Source organism: Halichoerus grypus, chromosome 3 (genome assembly GCF_964656455.1).
Source record: "Halichoerus grypus chromosome 3, mHalGry1.hap1.1, whole genome shotgun sequence".
Taxonomy (NCBI): Eukaryota; Metazoa; Chordata; class Mammalia; order Carnivora; family Phocidae; genus Halichoerus; species Halichoerus grypus.
Window position 1 is genome coordinate 125,760,846 of NC_135714.1, and position 20,474 is coordinate 125,781,319.

The 20,474-nt window shown below is 38.2% G+C and overlaps 1 protein-coding gene and 1 long non-coding RNA gene across 2 annotated transcripts in view; one reads left to right on the plus strand and one right to left on the minus strand.

The window, feature by feature from the left end:
• EDNRA (endothelin receptor type A) overlaps positions 1–20,474 on the plus strand; it is a 57,829-nt gene that overhangs the window by 22,139 nt on the left and 15,216 nt on the right. Inside the window, exon 3 of the mRNA XM_036117136.2 lies at positions 9,896–10,023. Coding sequence (XP_035973029.1) covers positions 9,896–10,023 — 128 coding nt within the window. The remainder of the gene's footprint in view (positions 1–9,895; positions 10,024–20,474) is intronic.
• LOC118551383 (uncharacterized) overlaps positions 12,679–20,474 on the minus strand; it is a 42,142-nt gene continuing 34,346 nt past the window's right edge. The window contains exons 5-6 of the long non-coding RNA XR_013446501.1: positions 17,785–17,875; positions 12,679–15,022 (exon numbers count right to left, since the gene is read on the minus strand). This is a non-coding gene — a long non-coding RNA (uncharacterized LOC118551383). The remainder of the gene's footprint in view (positions 15,023–17,784; positions 17,876–20,474) is intronic.

The following is a 20,474-nucleotide window of genomic DNA, read 5'->3' on the forward strand; positions in this document are numbered from 1 at the left end:
CAGAGAAACCAGTTACAGACTGGAGTTCTGATGTGAAAAACAAATCACACAATTTATGAGCTGGCAAAGAATTTAGAGATAAGAAATGTTGGGCCAGAACTAGATTATTTGGCAGAGGAGGGAAGCAAGGCCCAAAGATTTCTGACAGGACTGGAGCTAGAAGTCAGGATTTCCAGCTTCCCCCTCAAGATGTTCCACTCTTCTCTCTTCCCATTAAATACAACTTTTGTGGTTTTAATACTCTCTATACCACACATCACACTTCCCCAGAAGATAGCCAGGCTTCCAAAACTTTAATGGTGAATTGTTAAAATGCATGTCATTCTTCTGTGAAGTTTCATTACATGACTGGTAATTCGGACATCTTAGGTATTTTTTTTTTCACTTTATGTCTCAGCTATTGGAAATCTTGAAGTTTTATTGTCGAATGACTTTCTGTTATTACATATTCAGAATCACCTCAACCTTAGGTACTATAACACATCAGCTTCAGCATCAATTGTATTCTCCCTACCCTCCCCCAATACACATACGATACCATTTCTTCATGCTTCATACCATTTCTTGGTTAGATCATTGTCTCTAACTACACATAGGATAATTAATTTCCTATGACCACGTGACATACTTTACCATGAAGGACTAACTCCAGTTCTTAAGATTTTGTACATTAAATCATTAAATAAGCTGCATGCCTTCAACTAGGCCATTGGCTTTCCCTTTTTCTTACTTAACACCAATTCTTGATAAGTCTTTTGTAGCTACTCCGTAAATCTATATGTGGGGATCTCTACCAGTTTGTTTTGTTTTGCTTTGTTCTGTATTGGTTTTGCCTGCAGGTTTCTTTTAAGTAAGTACCAGCATGTACTACTATAGAGACTGCTGAATAAAAGAAACAATAAAATTTTTCATAGGTTTTGGGCCTTACTCTGTGTCCAGGTCAGAGCACTTATTTTCTATAATTAACTATGCTTGCACTTTGTTACAAGAAAATGTAAGCCTCCAGTCATGACACATATGTAAAATCTTTTCTCCATTCAGGAAAAAACAGGTTCATTTTTTCCAACATAAATCTTCTCTCTGTTGTGAATGAAATCTTAAAGTATTGACACATATCTTTGACACTAACCTGTGTAATTTTGATATTGAGTCCTTCTTATGTTTCTGCTTTAAAGAAGTTTAATTCTTCTCCATCTAATGATCCTTTGGTTTTCTGCATACAAAATAAGCACAAGTCCAGGTCCCCTGCTTCTAGATTGGCATCCTTACAGGAAATAGTTATTCGAAAGAGATATTTCTTTTCATTCCCAGCCTTCAGGTAACTGAGACTGTTGAGGATAATAAGCCCATTATCTTGGGTAAACCATCTTTCTTCTAAGGAAGAAACCTTCGTGGCTTTGGAACTCTGGTTTCAAAAAGTATTTTTCTCTTTTTCTTTCCTCTCCTCCACTTGGTTGTTCTTTCTTTTTTCTTTCAAGATTTTATTAATTTTCAGAGAGAGAAAGCACAAGCAGGGGGAGACGCAGGCAGAGGGAGAAGCAGGCTCTCTGCGGAACAAGGAGCCCCATATGGGACTTGATCCCAGGACCCTAGGACCATGACCTGAGCTGAAGGCAGAACTTCACCAACTGAGCCACCCAGGTGTCCCCACTTGGTTGTTCTTAATAGCTATGTATTTCAGATTCTAAAAAGTTAAGACCTCAGCAAACAGAAACACTGACAATTCAATAGTGTAAGATGCGGACAGCGAGGAGTAGCAACAACTCCATGTTTTCCAGGGGAGTGCAGAGTAGCGGGAGCAGTGCCTCACGGGAACTAACACTTAGGATCTGTGATGGGCTAGGCCGTGTTCTGAGTGCTTTGCATGGATTAATTCATTTCATACCCACATCCACCGGAGGGCATAGATTCTCTTTTTATCTCCAGTTTTCTCTGAGGCACAGTTAACTTGTCTAAGTGATGCCAGGGGACATCGCAGACTCCAGATCCTATTCTCTCTGCCATTGTGCCAGACCACCTTCTCCTTCTGTTGAGCTGCCACGGGATGTTGCTTACAGCTTCTTTAGGAACCGTTATGTCTATTCATCTTCCAGGTAGTGATTTCCTTGAGAATGAGGTCTCTTATGCTTCAGTCATCTTCTACCACCCTGCCTCCCTGGTAACCTGGATGATAATCCTTCACGTTCTCATGGAAAAACAGGACAAAAAGTAGAGACTGATAACAATCGGCTGTACAAATAGCTCACTTTTCCAGATGCTTACTTCTGCTAATCCCTCTGTTTGGATTGTCTCACCTGTTGCCTACAGTAATCCTCCGAGGTAGCTGCCACCCTGTCTTCATTTTGTAGAGGAAGGAACTGAAAAGCAGTGAGGTTAATCAACAAACCAAGGTCACACAGGAAATAGCAGAGCCTTAAGTCCAGTCCGAAGAGAGCGTCAGGGCTCACGCTCTTAACTGCTATGCCAAGTCATTTGCTTTAATGAAAAAGAAGTGCTTTCCCATCCCCCTAGGTCACTGACGGCACCCAGCACCAGAACTGAGAATGTTTATGGAGTTGCTGCTCTGCTCAGCATTTGTCATACACTCCAAATTTGGGGCTGGTCAGGAGGCAAAAGGGGCCTCTGGGAGGAAAATGTGTGCGGATAGAGTAGAAGCCATGGTTTTTACTTCATTTATCTCTATGAAAACCCTGCCTCGGGGCGCCTGGGTGGCTCAGTCTGTTAAGTGTCTGACTTCAGCTCAGGTCATGATCCCAGGATCCTGAGATCAAGCCCCACATCGGGCTCCCTGCTCAGCAGGGAGCCTGCTTCTCCCTCTCCCACTCCCCCTGCTCATGCTTTTCTCTCTCTCTCTCAAATGAATAAAATCTTAAAAAAAAAAAATCTCTGCCTCAATCCTGAAGCAATTAAAACATAAAGGAAAAGCAAAATCCTTTCTCAGTCATGCACAGTGATTTATTTTATTGTATCTGATTTGAGATTTGCAACAGCCAGAGAGCATGTTCACATTAAAGGCCTGTCCTGGGCAGCACAGGCCTTATAATTAACTCAGTCTGTGCTATTGGAAGATGTTCTTGTTTACTACTGATTTGACTATTCAACTTCTACATCCCAGCCCCTCCCCCAGCAAGGAAGAAAACCTTAGAACCCCACTTTTCAAACCCTGGTACCTGGTCCATCATCTTCAATTCCAAATGGCACTACCAGAATTCATGTTGAGGAGAAGAGAACATTTAATTTGAGATTTTCAGCTACTATTGACTGTGTTCCATAATTCCCTCATTCCTGTCTAGGATGGGTGGAGTGGATGAAGGGAGGAAGAGAATCCCTCAGCCACACCGGATGGGCTGGAAGGAAAATGAGCACACACAAAAAATGTGCCACTGGTTTTATTTATCCCATTATTAAGATGCCATGACAATAACAAAAGTAATGCCCAAGTAATAGCATTAAATGGCAGGAGAAGACATCTGGAATAGATAAAGAGGGGCAAATTCATTTCTATTATCCTTGTTTTCATTAAATTGTGCATAAATGGTACATTTCCATTTATTATTACAAATTATAGCAATTCAAAATAACTAATGTGTGGTACAGATTCAGTTTGCAGAATTCTTTCATATGCGTTGTTCTTTTTTTTTAATTTATTTTTATTATGTTATGTTAGTCACCATACAATACATCATTAGTTTTTGATATAGTGATCCATGATTCATTGTTTTCGAATAACACCCAGTGCTCCATGCACTACATGCCCTCCTTAATGCATTGTTCTGATTGAGCCCCCAGGTGGTCATTATTCCATTGTTGGAGGCATGAGAACCACCCAACTTAACAAATACAGAAATGAGACTTACAGGGGTTTACCCAAGGTCACACAGTAACAGGTAGATCTTGCTTTTTTTATTATTATATGTTCAGTTAGTCACCATACAGTACATCATTAGTTTTTGATGTAGCATTCAATGATTCATTAGTTGCGTGTAACAGGTAGATCTTGGACTTGAACCTAAGTCTTACGAGTTCACAACCTAAGTTGAATTGAGGGGAAAAACAGCCTTATTCTGTAGTGCCAATCTGATGAGGCCTGAAACATTAGGCTATATAATATTAGGGCCTTGCATAACAGTGAAGTCACCCGGTATTGAACTGTACTTTTACGTACTGATGCCTTTAGGGACTACTGGGGTGAGGAGGTACTGGGATGCAGGCCCTAAACTATTGTGAGTTTTGATTTCATATGTCTATATTTTATACTATTTCTGCTCCTCCTGCACTATCTGACTGTCAGCTATCATTTTTTGTTGACCATGGTGCTTCTAGAGTGTGGTTGATGGACCAACACTATCAGCATCACCTGGGAACTCTTTAGAAATGCAAATGCTACATATCAACTATACTACAATAAATAAATAAAATTAAAAAATGCAAATCCTCAGGCCCCACCTCAGATCTACTAAATCAGAAACTCTGGGAATGGAGCCCAGCAATCTGGTTTAATGAGCCTTCCATGTGATTCTGATGCTGTGAAAGCTTGGACCCACTACAGTGGAGCAATGATTCTCAACCTTGGCTGTACACTGGAATCACCTGGGAGCTTTAAAAACTACTGAGGCTTGTATCCCAACCCCAGAGATTCTGGCTTATTGGTCTACAATAGGGTTTTCAACCTTAGCACTATAGACATTTTTGGCTGGATAATTATTCACTAGGGAGGCCTTTTCTCTACCAGCTAGATGTTAGTAGCGTCTGTTCCCCAACCCAATTGTGATAACCAAAAATGTCTCTAGACATTGCCAAATGTCCTTCAGGGGGCAAATTGCCCCAAGGTGAGAAGTACTAGTCTAGGGGCATGGCCCAGATACTGGGATTCTTAAAACCTCCCTAAATCATTCTAATGTACAGGCAAGACTGAGAACTATTACTCTGGAGGGTTCCTAGTAATGAGCAGCTTTAGATGTGCACTGGACTAAAGAACAATGAAAGCTCAAATTTATAGCACTGGGTGTAAAGTAAGAATAAGTCATCCTGTGGTGAAGACTCAGGCAGTTTGCCCATAAGGAAAGTACATGAGCTTTAGGGCATAAATTTCACATCAACCAACTGGCTCATTATATTTTTGCTTACTTTCTGGTTGTTATGTTCCAGAAAACTGACATAAACAGGTACATTGCACATATCTGAGAGGTTCCAACCAAGTAGACATTGCTTTGTACTAAACATAGTGGTGGACAGAGATCCTGCTTTTGGATCTAGTCATTCTAAAAACAGGTTGCTTATGAGTGTACCATGTGGTATAAGTCCTTAGGTAAATCTATTTTTGACAAGTTAAAAAATGCAGCCTGTCAATTTTATAATAGTTTAGACATAATCCAAATCAGCCACACATATACAAATTTCTACATTAATTTCTGCCATTTAGAGGTACTTTAGTTTTCAAGTGATGATCAGGGAGTTCAACTATATTTCAACTGTAGAAAAATCCCCTAGGCTAGAACCAAGGAAAGTATCCTTCAATAAAATCCATACTCAGCAGACTGCCCTCTACTGTCCCAGCGATTGGTCTGTGGTGTTCCTCTGTATCCACTTGAGAATGCAATCACACCACAGGATGTGCATCATGTCCAAGTGTCTGCTCTGGGGTTCTTATCAGGCTGGATAGTCTCATCACAGCCCAGACTGCGAGGTCTCCAAAGAGTTTGTGGCAGCTCCTCTTTAACCTGAAGTCTTAAATAGAACAGTATTCTCCCACTTCCTCAAACAACTCATTAGCAGGTGCATGGTTTCTTTCAACGTAAGGAATGGAAATTCTATTCTGGGATACTGATAAACAACTTCTAAATAAAAAGTAAATTACAAGATGAATGTGTTTTCAGGGCAAAATTGATACTATCTAATTTCAAAATATGAAAATATTTTCCTGAATTAATGAGTTGGGATTATTAATTCATTCAACACCTACTATGTGCTAGGGACTATGTGATGTCCTTGGAAGTTATAAATATGAGGGTTCATAATAGCATAGGCCCTTGTATGGCAAAAATAAGCTGTGGCTACCTGGTGCTTGATTAACCCTTTGAACCAATCCAACTTGTCAGTTTGTCAGAGTAGTTTGATTTTTCTTTCATTGAATTGATAGTAGCTTGTTAACATTAATGAAATCAACTAGTTCCTTTGCTGTGGTCTAGATTTATCCTATACAGTTACTTATTTTTTCCTATCCTAGTCTGTATTCTTTCACTGATGTGCTTTTAAAAATCAAAACCTTTTAATTAGGCAACAGAACTGCTTACCAGAAAAGTACTCTAGGCAAAAAAGATCATAAAAGACTGTTAAAAGATATTATTTCCATATGTTCCTACTTTTTTTAAGGGCATATGCTTTTATGTACAAAGCATAATGTTTTCTGGGAGAAAACATTAAACAATTAACAATGGTTGCCTTTGGGCAGAGAGTTTAGGGGCCTTGACTGGAAGGAAGATTTGCTTTTCATTATGTTTCTATACAGCTTAATTTTTACCATTTTAAATACTGTGTTTTCAATTTTAAATGCTAGTAAATAACAGAAAGGATGCATTCCCAGTAAGTAGTCTTCCAGAAGTTCAAAAATACCTCTTCTAAATAAGAGAAAAATAGGTGATCTACACTCTATGCCTCTTTGATTCCCTCTTTCTTTTGTATATGCTTTGTTGCTAAACCAGAGTGATCTGAGACTTGGAACGTAAAATTACTCCCACACTGGTTCCATGAGGAAAAGATTAATAAGCAGAACCTACTGAGATTGGGCAGCAAATGGGGGCCTCTTTGAGGAAGTCAAGAAATTACCCCCGGCAGTGGCCTAATTTCCCCCAGCTGCATTAGGACAGTTACCGTCCATCCATCCTTTCAGAATGAAGTGGATATAGGTTAGAGAAGTCTGCACTGTGATTGTCTGGAAATTTCCTCCAATGATTTTTTTTTTTTAAGATTTATTTATTTATTTGAGAGATAGAGAGAGAGTGCAAGCGGTGGGAGGGGTTGAGGGAGACAGAGAATCTCAAGCAGACTGCCTGCCGAGTACGGAGCCAGACTCGACTCGGCGCTCAATCTCATGACCCTGAGATCATGACCTGAGCCAAAATCAAGAGTCGGACACTTAACTGACTGGGCCACCCGGTCACCCCTCTCCAATGATTTCTTTCATTTCCCCTTGTCTTTAATTCCCAAGAAGAATCAATGCTCACTCCTGGGGAAAGGAAAAATAACAACAAAAATAACAAAACTCTACTTATGTCAAAGAAAGACAATTCTGTGACCTTTTTGGTGCCCACCAATTCTGTGATATCTTTCCCTTCAGTCCTTCCTCTACATCTCACCCTAATTGAAAGCTTTGGCAAGCATGAAAAAGGAAAAAATTCAATTGAGATTGGAAGGGTCTGAAACAATACATGCTCAGTTGTGTTTTTTTCTGGATCATTTTTCTTAGCCCTTGTCATTTAGACCCTCACAGGACTTCAGAGTCTCCCTTGTTAAGCAAGAAACATCCTTTTCTCTCATTATTGGATGTGTGAATTGGGAAATCCATCCACGTGGATTTCAGGATACTCTGTTTCTGATATGAACCAACCATAACAACTCAATCGTTCCAAAGCATATCCTGTAAAAATCCCTACACATTTTAATTACATCCTGTAGTCTTCAGTGGAGAATTACACTTGTGGGACAAAATATTAAACTTTCATTCTATAAAAAGTAGTTTTCAGGTTTTCTTCTCTTTATGGGGGGAGATTCATCTCAGAAACAGTGTTTTATATCTTTAGTTGCATCAAGCCTTAACACCAGCAATCAGCAATGGTATAATTATTCGTTAGTTTCATTAAACTGTCATGAGTTTAGGGCATTGTTCCTGTGAAGAGCCCACTAATTGTCCTTGGACAAATGTTTATGCAGAAATTCTGGGAAGATACTAACCAAGACTCATCAGAGTGCAAGGAAAAAAAAAAAGAGAGATGAGAGACAGAATTGGATTCTTCAATTCGGAGGTCCTTTCAGAAAACTGTTCAAAAGAAAGGGAAATATACAGGAAACAAACTGAAAGTTGCTGACGGGGAGGTGAGGTGGGGGAATGGGGTAATTGCCCGATGGGCATTAAAGATGGCATTTGATGGAATGAGTGCTGGGTGTTGTCTGCAGCTGATGAATCACTAAATTCTACCCCTGAAACTAATAATACAGTATATGTTAATTAAATTGAATTTAAATTTAAAAAAAATTTTTAAATGAAAGGGAAGTATGTTTGAAGACTAAAAAGAGAGGATTTCTGAAATAAGTCACACAAGGTTTTAGCCATAAAAATAGAATTTTAGAGAGCCCTACATTACTAAATTTTCAAAATGAGTATTATGTTAATGACCACATTGACCATGAAATTAAACCTCACATTATCTTTAGATATGTCAAAACAGAAATTCAAAGCTCAACTCAGAGCTACTAAGGCAAAAGGTACTTCGCAAAAAAAGAAGAAAAAGACAGGTTTGTCAAGTTAGTAGGATAGTGTTTCCTACTGAGTGGAGTCGGTTTCAATTCTGAGTCACTAAGCAAAAATTAGAAAGGAAATCAATACCATTTTTACTCTTGAAAAGACATCATGTATTCAGCAGGGACTTCCCTTTTAGGTAGCTGAGCTAGTATTCAAGCCCCTGCTCCTGCTATAATACCTAATTAGATAAATATCAGCAACTCACAGGGGACTTTATGTTCTTGCTACTTACCATAGCCACTAGAGGGTATCCATCCTTTCCTTCCAACAAAGGTTTTAAATTGTCAACATGGAAGAATAGACTTTCCTGCAAATGCTACAAACAGATCACAGTAACCACATTTCTCTGTATGATAAAGGGAGGTTTAAGCCTAAATAAAGAAAGGCCACTTATGACACACCTGGTGAAGCAGAGTCAGCCCCATCAGCACAGAGAAAAAGCTAAGTCCAAAATGGTGTTAAGGGTGTTAAGCCGCTGACAAGTCAGTGCGTCCTAAACCACTTCCTTTTTCCGGGATTCTCTATCACCTCGAATTCAGAGACCGTGCTGCTTGTCAAGAGATAATATAATCCTCCAGCACTGCTACTTGAAAACTAGCTTTACTCATGGTTTAGTAAAACTAGTTAAGAGATGACTGCCTGCTTCTTAGTCAAGCTGTCACCCAAACCCTAACCTTTTGCAGCTCTTTGAAAAGTAGGTGGTCATTTGCATCGACAGGGATGGAACTGGAGGGGATTATGCTAAGTGAAATAAGTCAAGCAGAGAAAGACGATTATCATAGGGTTTCACTCATATGTGAAACATAAGGAATAGCACAGGAGGACCACAGGGGAAGGGAGGGAAAACTGAATGGGAAGAAATCAGAGATGGAGACAAACCACGAGAGACTCTGGACTCCGGGAAACAAACTGAGGGTTTCAGAGGGGAGGGGGTGGGGGGGATGGGGTAACAGGATGATGGGTATTAAGGAGGGCAAGTGTGGTGATGAGCACTGGGTGTTATACGCAACTAATGAATCACTGAGCACTACATCAAAAACTAATGATGTACTATGCAGTGGCTAACTGAACATAATAAAAAAAAATTTAAAGAAAGAAAAAAATGAAAAGTAGGTGGTACGACTACTTCACATAAGATCAAAGGTTCATCTCTTCTGTTATTATATTTATCATTCTTTACATTTTTCCAGATTAAAAAAAATGGCTAAGGCTTTAAAATATTTTTTTAAATGATAATAATGCTGTATTGCTGCCCTGCTAACTGGAAAGCATAATGAACAATACAATTTAGAAGTTCAGAGGATAATTAGAAATGTAAGTGTCCATGTATTCCATGCCAGCTCTGTTGTTTCTTACCACGGTGTCTCCTTCTTTCAGCTTCTGGCCGGACGCTGGCCTTTTGATCACAATGACTTTGGCGTATTTCTTTGCAAGCTGTTCCCCTTTTTGCAAAAGTCCTCGGTGGGGATCACCGTCCTCAATCTCTGCGCTCTCAGTGTTGACAGGTAATGTGGTTCTCTCCCTCCACTCTTGTTAGGTTTCGAAAAGCATTTTTCTCAAAAGGAATAGAAGTCAAGGAGGCTTGAGAGTTGGTGCCCAGGACAGTTGTTAGTTTCAAGTGAATTAAAATATCAACAGTCTAACCCTACTGTTTAGAATCGCTTTACACATTTGCTGATCATTAGCCATCTTTAGCTCAGGCAATTCGTATCTAGAGCATTTTGCCAGTTATAGCCATTTGGCACCCTATGACAACAAAGGAGAAATGCACATATTGGATGGAAAGAACCTTGGAAAAGGAGATTTTAGGACATGCAAATGCTATATTTTCAATGGTAGATTTCTCATTAGAAAAAAGAAGATACCATTCAATTATATGTATAATACTTGATCACTTGAGCTGAGTGGTGAATATATAATATTGTTATATTTTTTTTCTATGTGTCTTTCAATGCCTGAAATGTTTCACAATGTTTAAAAAGAGGGCAACAACAGAAGGACTCCTTGATCTGATTCTGAAAAACCCATCGAGTATCTCTAAGTCTTTCTGGAATTCTCCTCAAACAGAGATGTCAAAACTTCTCTAAAGAAGTCCTTCTAGATGGTATTTTCTGCACCTCCTAACTTTCATAGCAGTAACTATAAAGAATGAAGTTAGGAACTTTATAACACAGTCTATAATGTTCCTTTATATTGGATATTATCCTATGCAAATGCTCTTTAATGTCCTATTTAATTGATTTACCACAATTAAGAAGAGGTTTCCATTTTTTCTCTCTCACACTCTGGCAATCATTCTGTCAGAGAAACTGAGTGCCATCATCATAGAAATAAAGGACTCCTTTTCTTAAAGAACATTTAAGCCTTTACAGACATTCTGTTATCTATCATCTGCAATTACTTTGGGGGACCAAATCGTTATTGTTAAAACATAAAAATACTCATTCCATCAGTAGATGAAAATTATCATGGCACCCTTGTTATAAATGTATGCCTGGAATAACTGTGAAACACAAAACAAAATGTTTAACAGTGTTATTAAAAATAAATGTATTGCAAAAAAATGTACTGCTGAAATTACAACACAAAAAATTCCTTTAAGTAGTTTAAAATGTCATGATGCTGCTGACGAAAATGCTGCCGATGCAGTGGTAAACACAAGCTCAGAGAGCATTTCTCCCTTATTTAGTCGGATTCTCCGTAGTTCGCAGGAAAACCTGAGGTCTGGGCGCTTTTCTTCTCCATCACAGCAGACATTAAGGGCTGCTGTATGAACACATTTACAGAGGATAGTTGGTCACTGTGTCCCTTACACTTGAAGAAATAACAGACTATTTTACCCTTGGCCATGTCCTAAGAAATTGAGTAAGCATTTATAATCTGGATTTTATTCACTAATGAATTCTCACTCTGCTGTTCCTACTCCTAGCATCCCAATAACACTATTTCGTCTTGTATTCAAAGTGTTGTAGTATCTAAAAATTAAAGCATTTAAATTATATCTCTGACATTACTAATATGTGTAAAATGTTTCCGGTATTTATCAAGTCGTATATTTAGAGATGTAGCTATGTATTGTTATTACAATATCCAATTAAATTTTCAATTACAATATAACTCTAAAATCCCTGTGGGGAAAAGAAATAAGAAAATAATCATGATAGTTTAAAAAAGAATTATGTTTCCTACATGCATACTCTTCCTATATAATAGTGTTACATGTTGTAAAGCTACAGTATTTAAAACAGTATGATACATGGGCGCCTGGGTGGCTCACTCAGTTAAGCGTCTGACTCTTGATTTTGGCTCAGGTCATGATCTCAGGGTCGCAGGATGAAGCCCTGCATTGGGCTCCACTTTGGATGTGAAGCCTGCTTGGGATTCTCTCTCTCCCTCTCCCTCTGCCCCTCCCTCTGTTCCCTCCTCCCCAACTTAAAAACAAAAAAAACAGTGTGGCACATACATTATAATATACTGAGAAATAAATGGGAAAGCCAGAAACAGGTGTTATAGTGTATGAGAATGTAATATAGACTGAAATCACTTTGAGTATAATGGGGAAAGAAAAAATAGTGCTATTTAGCCATCTGGGGAAAAAAGCATGTTAAAGTCTTATCTTTTACTATATATCAATAATAATATTGATAATAATTACCACTTATTGAGTATTAGTATGTGCTAAGCCCTGTTAGAAATACTTTACAGAAGTTCTTGTCCTTGGTCCTTACGACACCACCTTGTGATGGTCCTGTAATCACCCTCACTTTACAGATGAGGGAACTAAGGTTGGAAGAGGTTAACCAAGGCCATTTGGTGACCAAACGTCGGAGCCAGTAATCAATTATAAGTAGTCCGCCTTGTTAACCACTATGCTCCAGCATGTAAAAACTCAAGCCGTATAGAAGAAAGTAGACTAACATCTTTTTGATCACTAGAAAAGGAGGACTTTTTGAACTTAAAAAGGATGGCAGAAACTCTGAATATAATTATAAAAGGATTTCAGGACATAAAACTTTAAAACATGAAGATCAAGCATTCATAAATTTAAAAAACAAATAAAGAAGCTGAGGGAAATATTGGCAGCAAATACTTGTTACAAAACTACAACATGTTAATATACTTGGTAATTAAGGAGGCCATACAGATAGTAATTAAAATCATAAGACTTCCATATAAAAAGAGCATGAATATAAAAATACCAAAGAAGAAACTTAAATGACTAATTAACATATGAATAATGTTCATGTAATCAAAGAAATTCCAATTAAGAAAACATGTTTCTCAATATCTGTAGGAGTAGAGATTTAAACAGCCCTTCAGGAAGGTAAAATCCTACAAATGCTTTCACCTTCTGACCCAGTAATTACAATTTTTCGGATGGATTCTAAGAAAACAATCCAAAAAATTTGAACAGAGAATTCATGCACAAAAAATGTTCTTTATAAAATTATTTACAGGAAAATATAGCAATCTCATTGCCCCATGTTAGGCCAATGGATAAGGAGGTTAAATATAACTGACATGTATAGGTATATGAATATAAAATTCCTTGAAGGAAACATGACAAATATTAGTAGTAGTTATATCTAGGGGTGGGGTGATGGGTATTTGTAATGTTCTAGGAGTAGAACATTATTTACTGAAAGTGTATTTACTTTTATTGCCTGTTACCCATTTTATTTACTCTATGCCACTTTATACATTTTATTTATCTCATTTATGTAGCTCATTCCTGTGACCTGTGTTCTATATCAAGGCTAATTTTCTATGGGCAGGCAGCTCTAAAGCACAAGCACATAGGCAATAAACATGAACACAGAAGCTTCTGTACATGGAGAAATACATGTACATGCCCAGCCCAGAGCTGCTCCTATCCCTATTGTTGCCTTTACAAAAACACCATCATATTTGGGAAAATATCATTTTATTAAAAAATTAAACTTTGTCCCAAAGGCTTTAAAAACCAGGATGATAACGAGCGCTGGGAAAGAGGAACCCAGCATCCTAAAAGAAAACTGCACCTCTGAGGAAACATCCAACCAAAAGCCAAAGCCAGACAAGATCAGCATATGACAAAAAAGAATGAGAAACAGAATGAAGACAAGGACAATTCTTGTTTCCTATAAATAATAACATCTTTTTTAAGACATGTAAGTAAAATCCCCTGAGAGGCATGGATAAAAAGAGAAGCCAAAAGAGAGGAAGAACTCATGATCAGGGAAATGCAAATCAAAACCATGATGAAATATCACCTCCCACCTGTCAGAATGGCTGATATCAAAAAGACAAGAAACAATAGGTATTGGCAACAATGCAGAGAAAAAGGAACCCTGTGCACTGTTGGTGGGAATGTAAATTGGTGTGGCTACTGTGGAAAACAGTATGGAAGTTCCTCAAAAAATTAAAAATAGAATTACCATATGACCTAGCAATTCCACTTCTGGGTATTTACCCAAAGAAAATGAAAACACTAATTTTGAAAAGATATATGCAGCCCTATGTTTACTGCCACATTATTCATAATAACCAAGATGTGGAAACAACTCGTGTCTATCCATGGATGAATGGATAAAGAAGATGTGGTAGATATAAACAATGGAATATTATTCAGCCATAAAAAAGAATGGATCTTGCCATTTGTGACAACATGGATGGTCTTTGAGGGCATTATGTTAAGTGAAATAAGTGAGACAGAGAAAGACAAATACTTATGATCTCACTTATATGTAGAATCTAAAAAACAAAACAAGCAAAATTAAGCAAAAAACAAGCTCATAGATACAGAGCACAGATTAGTGGTTGCCAAAGGGCAGGGTGGTGGGGGTGAAATGGCTACAGGGGGTCAAAAGGTACAAACTTCCAGTTATAAAATAAATAAATCATGGGATGTAATGTACAGCATGATGACTATAGTTAATACTGTAATACATATTTCAAAATTCCTAAGGGAGTAAATCTCAAAAGTCCTTACCACACACACACAAAATTCTATAACTATGTGTGGTGAGGGATGTTAATTAGACTTATTGTGGTGCTCATTTCATAATGTATACAAATACTGAATCATTATGTTGTACACCTGAAACTAATATAATGTCTTACGTCAATTATACCTCAATACCAATAAATAAATAAATGTTTTAAAAAGAGAGAAGAAAGAATTTGCTTGGTTTGGTAAGCAATGTAGGCAAATTGTCATCCTTGTGATATATGTTCTTGTGAGAAAATTTAGAGTATATTTTGTGAATTGTGTTATGTGGCATAGTTATAGTGGTCCCTTTTATATTTTATGTAAGTCTAGGTACTCAATTTTTAGTTGAAAAAGTATTTTAAGGCACTTATTCCTTAGTGACATATTGTATAATAAATTATCCCTAGATGGAGAAGCATAATTCATAATTTAGTTCCACAGGGGCTCAGGCAGGAAGGGGATGATGCACAGACATGAAGAATAAAGCCCAGCTGCTGGCCCTTAGGAGTCTTCACACTTGTGAAGACAGCAACCTGAAGGGAAAAGGAAATACATGAAGGTATTTAGGCTACAGGATGCCTAAATCACCTAAATCATCAAAACCCTGCATTGTTCTTCCCTCTCTTTCCTCCTTGGGGGAATCTCAAGCAACCATTTTGCACAGTTTCATTCTCCCCATTAGAAACTCTACTGTCATGGGGTGAGGGGGGTTGGGGCATGGAGGGGATGGAGGGGATGGAGGGAATCGGTCATTAAGTTCTCATGTCAGGTGTAGGCTCACCTCACCTTACCACATCCTCCCCGCTCCCATCTCATGCATGGAGAAAAATGAACTAAATGTTCCATCACAAATTATCAGTTGTGTATCCAATGACATGTTCTTGGTTAAAAGAAGGAAAGAGGAAATAGCGTCAAGTGTCTATTTCATTAAGACTTGGGCTCAGTTTTAGATCAAGACGATAAACCATTTTAAAATTCCACTGCCACAAAAATCTGCCTTAATCTAGGAGGTTTTCCTTGGTAATAAACTCAACACTCTTTGTTCCCTGGATCTTTTTTTATTACTTTTACATTTCATTTGGTATTGACTCTAAGCTTTGGGACCTGAATGTAGGGAATCTATTTTGACATTTCTATTTCAAAAGCTTTCACACTAGAGAATGAATCATTCACACTTAATTCCAGAAGATAAGATACCATTTGCTTTGGGCCTTGATTTGGTTGCATTATATTCTACTAAAAATAAGAAAATCCCTCTTTACTTTTTTTTTTTAGAAAATCCCTCTTTAAAAAAATAAAAACAAAACAAGAAGTAAAAAGAGGGAAATTGGAACCTATTACAAAACAATTTGCAGTTTGGGAATCCCTGCCTTCCTCTTAAGAGCTGAATGAATCAAATTACAGTTCAGGAAGAGTTCCCATGATTTTTTTAAATACATTTTAAATATATCTCTCATTTCAGAGTTGTTGTTTTTGAGAGAAAATAATGAGAGAAAATATATATCCAAGTTCTATACAATTTTTTTATTACTTTATTGATTATTCAATGAATATGGAATACAGAAAGATGAAAGAAAAAATCTAGCTGTCTCACTATCAGCTTTTAATCTGAATAAAGTAAACAAGAAAGTAAGAGGAAACCCATGACTTGCCCCAGAAAAGATGAGCTTTCATTGTTAATATCGACTATGGACCTGCCTCAGCTCTACCTTTTCACTAATTCCTCCTCAAATCTAACTTTTATCGATTTTTACTTTGCATCCTTAGTCACTTAAGAAAAAGATAAAACAGGAATTTCAGAAAAGACTGAGGAAATTTAGAAACAATTTTGACCTCTACTCAGCTTTATCAGTGAAAATTTTTTTAATGCTACGGCAATATACTTCTAACCTGAATGAATTTTTCCCAAAAAAATAGGACTAATCAGCCATTACCAACAATTTAAATAGGTATTTTTGCATGCCATAAGTGACAAATTTCAGATGTTACTTTGAGTTTGTTTGGGGGGAAAAAAGACGAGGCAGAATGGAAGGGGAATTCAATGCTGTTCTTTGTAAAGTTAACTGTCGTGTTTAAAGTGGAAAATGATGGGGTCAGTCCAGTAAAAAGGTCCGGGTACAGCTCTAACTTGTAGTTAAAAATTGCCTGGGGAAGGAGGCTGTAAAAATATAAAACTCTCTTAACAACTGCTCCAGGAAGGATGTATAATTAGATACCTGGAAAAGTTGCAGAGACCTATGAATAAGGCAGTTTTGTTTGATAAGCCTCAAATTCAAAAGCCAATGTAGGCTCTTCATCCCAGCATTTCAAGTAATTGCTCAGTGGTCTCTATGATGTTCTCAAAGGTTTATCCTAAGTCAAGAAACATGAAAGTGGTTTTCTGGAAAACTGCATTTTTAGAGTCAGACTTGATTTGTCCTTATTCTCCTGGTGATATGATTTCCTTTTGCTGCATGACAGTAGGGGAAACATGAAAGGGGAGTCAAAGCCAGAAGAGAGAACCCAGGGCTGGGACAGAGCAAAGCCAACGCTGACTATAGGGCAACTTGGGATCTCATTTTGGGGTCTGTGCCCTGTTGCACATAGTTATGTATTCTTTTATCTTAATTCTATTGACAAGATCCAGCGACTGGTTAATTTTGTTATCTTATTTTTCTTTGATAACAATCTACCCCCAAACTTAGCAGCTTTAGACAACCACCATTTTATTATTATCTCACCATGTGGTGGGGTAGGAATTTGGGCAATTCTTCTGCAACTTGTCACTTTGCCTGGGTCTTTTGGTGGATTTCAGCTGGTGGCTAAGCCTGTCTCTTGGGTCCAAGACACATGACTAGCCCATTGGCAAAAACAGCTGGAAGTCTGAGCTCATCAGAGCCTCACTCCCTCTCCTGTAGTCTAGCACCTCTCAGCACGTCCTCTGAGACAGGCCCAAGGCTCCAGGGTGGATTTGCAGCTCTGCTCAGAGGCCAGGCCTGCAACCCACAAAGCATCCTTCCAGCTCTACTTAGCGCGTCCAAGCAGTCACAGGCCAGCCCAATTGAAAGACTCAGTTGAAGGGGTCCCTGGGTGGCTCAGTCGTTAAGCGTCTGCCTTCGGCTCAGGTCATGATCCCAGGGTCCTGGGATCGAGCCCTGCATTGGGCTCCCTGCTCCACGGGAAGCCTGCTTCTCCCTCTCCCACTCCCCCTGCTTGTGTTCCCTCTCTCGCTGTGTCTCTCTCTGTCAAAAAATAAATAAAATCTTAAAAAAAAAAAGAAAGAAAGACTCAGTTGAAGAAGTGTGAAAGTACTCACCGCTATGTTTTAATCCACCATGCCTGGTTTCTCTTTCAAATTCTTCCTGCTGGTATTTTGCCTCCAAACCTTTGTATGGCAGTTGGTTTGTCTATCACATAAGAGGCATAAATCATAAACAAACATTACAAATGATTGCATTTGCTGTTAGTTAAAAATGTGCATAGGTAAGGATAGAAGCAAAGACTTAATGGAAGTGGCAGAACTGAAGGAAAAATAATAAATTCTAATATAGGGAGGTATTGATAGGCACCTGATAGAAACTTTTTTAAAGTACTTCAGCTACTGTGTCCTTCTCTGATTCGATAATACCACTCAAGATAATTAATCCAAGAAAATCATTCAAAAAGAGAAAAAAAACTACATGTACAAACGTATTTATAGATGGGTTATTCACAGCCTTGAGACACTAGAATCGATGTGAACTTAGGAGAAATATTTAAGTAAACTGTATCAATATCCAGTTATACTGTGTAGCTATTAAATTAATAAATGCCATGCTTCTGTAGAAGCATAAGGGCGTTTTTTTAAAGATTATTTATTTATTTGAGAGAAGAGAGAGGGAGCAAGCTGGGGGGGAGGGGCAGAGGGACAGGGAGAGGATCCCAAGCAGACTCCCCACTGAGAACTCAGGGCTCCATCCCAGGACCCTGAGACCATGACCTGAGCTGAAATCAAGAGTCAGATGCTCAACTGACTGAGCCACCCAGGCACACCAGGGGCATTTTTTATAATGAAAAGTGGATAAAATTAAAAATAAAATTGTAATTGATATGACTATAATATATACTTAGATTATGCTTATGCAAATAGAAATAGACAAAGAATAAGAGGAAATAAAAATGGATTTTGTTGAAGCAGTACCTTTTGAATTTGTTTTATTTTATATTGTTTTAAAGCACATTCAATAATAAATATTTTAAAATTTAGTGACCATCCCAGATGGTACCTCAAAAATTCAAAAACATGCATTAAATGCCTTTGGCCTTGAAAACATGTAAAAATATATTTATAGACATATACAGTAACAAACATCTTTACATAAGTAAAACACGTAATTTATACTTTTATCTCGGTATATCACATGACATGGCACAAGGTGATGTCATGGGAAAAGACTCCCCTGGGAGCTGGCAGACCAGAGCCCTGGTCCAGGCTCCACACATTCACAGGAGACCAGGCAGAGGATGTAGTAACACTCTAATCCTCAGGTTCCCAACTAGTAGAACATGAAGGGGAGAAAGAGCAGCCCAAGGGTCCCTCATGGTTTTTTTTTAATTATTTGATTCTAGGATTCTAAAAGTAATAGCTTTTTATCTGTTGCCTAGTCAGGGACAGCTTGAAAAATAAGAAAAAGCTCAGAATGTAGTGTGTTTTATTGGCTTTAGCCAATAAAGATAAATGCACGGCCAGGAAATAAACAAAGACACTTAATTCAACAGATACTGATTTGGTACCTATTATTCTAGGTATTATGACCAACATATAAAATGTCTGCCCTCATGGAGCTTATATTTTAAAGACAAGGGTGGACATAAGCAATAAACAAAATAAATAAAATATTTGATTGGTTACATGGTAGTAAATGCTATGGAGAAACATAAATCGGGGTGAGCAGGTCAGGATAAGTCTGGAGGGGATTCTGGCAATTTCAAATAGCATATTCAGGGAAGGATCCTGTGAAAAGATATAAGTGAGCAAAGAAGGAGATGAGGAAGCAGCTCTGAGGACACGAGTAGGCATTCCCACTGGGGTGGGAAACCACTGGGGGATTTCAACAGAGGGATGACATGATGGACTTCCGAACTAACAGGCTCACTCTGGGCAGAGTGCAGGAGGACAAAGTGGATGCAGGGAGAATGGTTCGGAAGCTACAGGATAGGTAGTGAGAGGTGGTTGCATTTGGATGCATCATGAAGGAAGAGGTTGCAGGGTTTGCTAAAGAACTGGATGTATGGTAACGAAGAGAAAAAGAGGAGTGAAAGCTAACTTCAAATTTTGGGCATGAGATGGTAGACTGGAGAGAGGGCAGGGTGGGTGTCATGGAGGAGGACCAGGAGTCTGGCTTGGGTGAGTTCCAATGCCTACTGGATATCGAGTGACCATCTAGGTCAAGCAGTTGGATAGACAAGTCTGGAGCTAGAGGCGAGGTTCTAGGCTAGAGTTATAAATTTGGGAATTAATTATCAGTATTTAGAAAATTTAAATGATACTAAAGCCATGAGACTGGCTGGATCACTAAAAGAAACTGTGTCAATAGAGTAGAAAAGAGGTCCAAGGACTAAGGAAGAATCCAATGCTAAGAGTTTGAGAATTGAGCAGGTTCCAGCCAAGGAGATGAGATGGATCAGTTGGAGAAAAACCAGAAGAATGTAGTAGAAGCCAAGTGCAGAACGCATTTCCAAAAGGAGACATCATTTCTGGACTATCAGTTGTTAGTGGTTGAATCTACACTTGCAGATTTTCTATGGCAAGTGAGGATGTCATATGTATACACCAACTCCACTGAAGGATGTTAATAATCACACCTAGTGAGGAGAACATATTTGCGTATATGTATGTTGTATCATTATATTCCAAATAGACACCATTTTTGAAACATCGAGTATTTCTGATTTTCCACACCCTTCCCTGCCTGCATCATCACAAATGATTGTTTCTAATTGTTCTTATGATTGTTTTTTCATCTC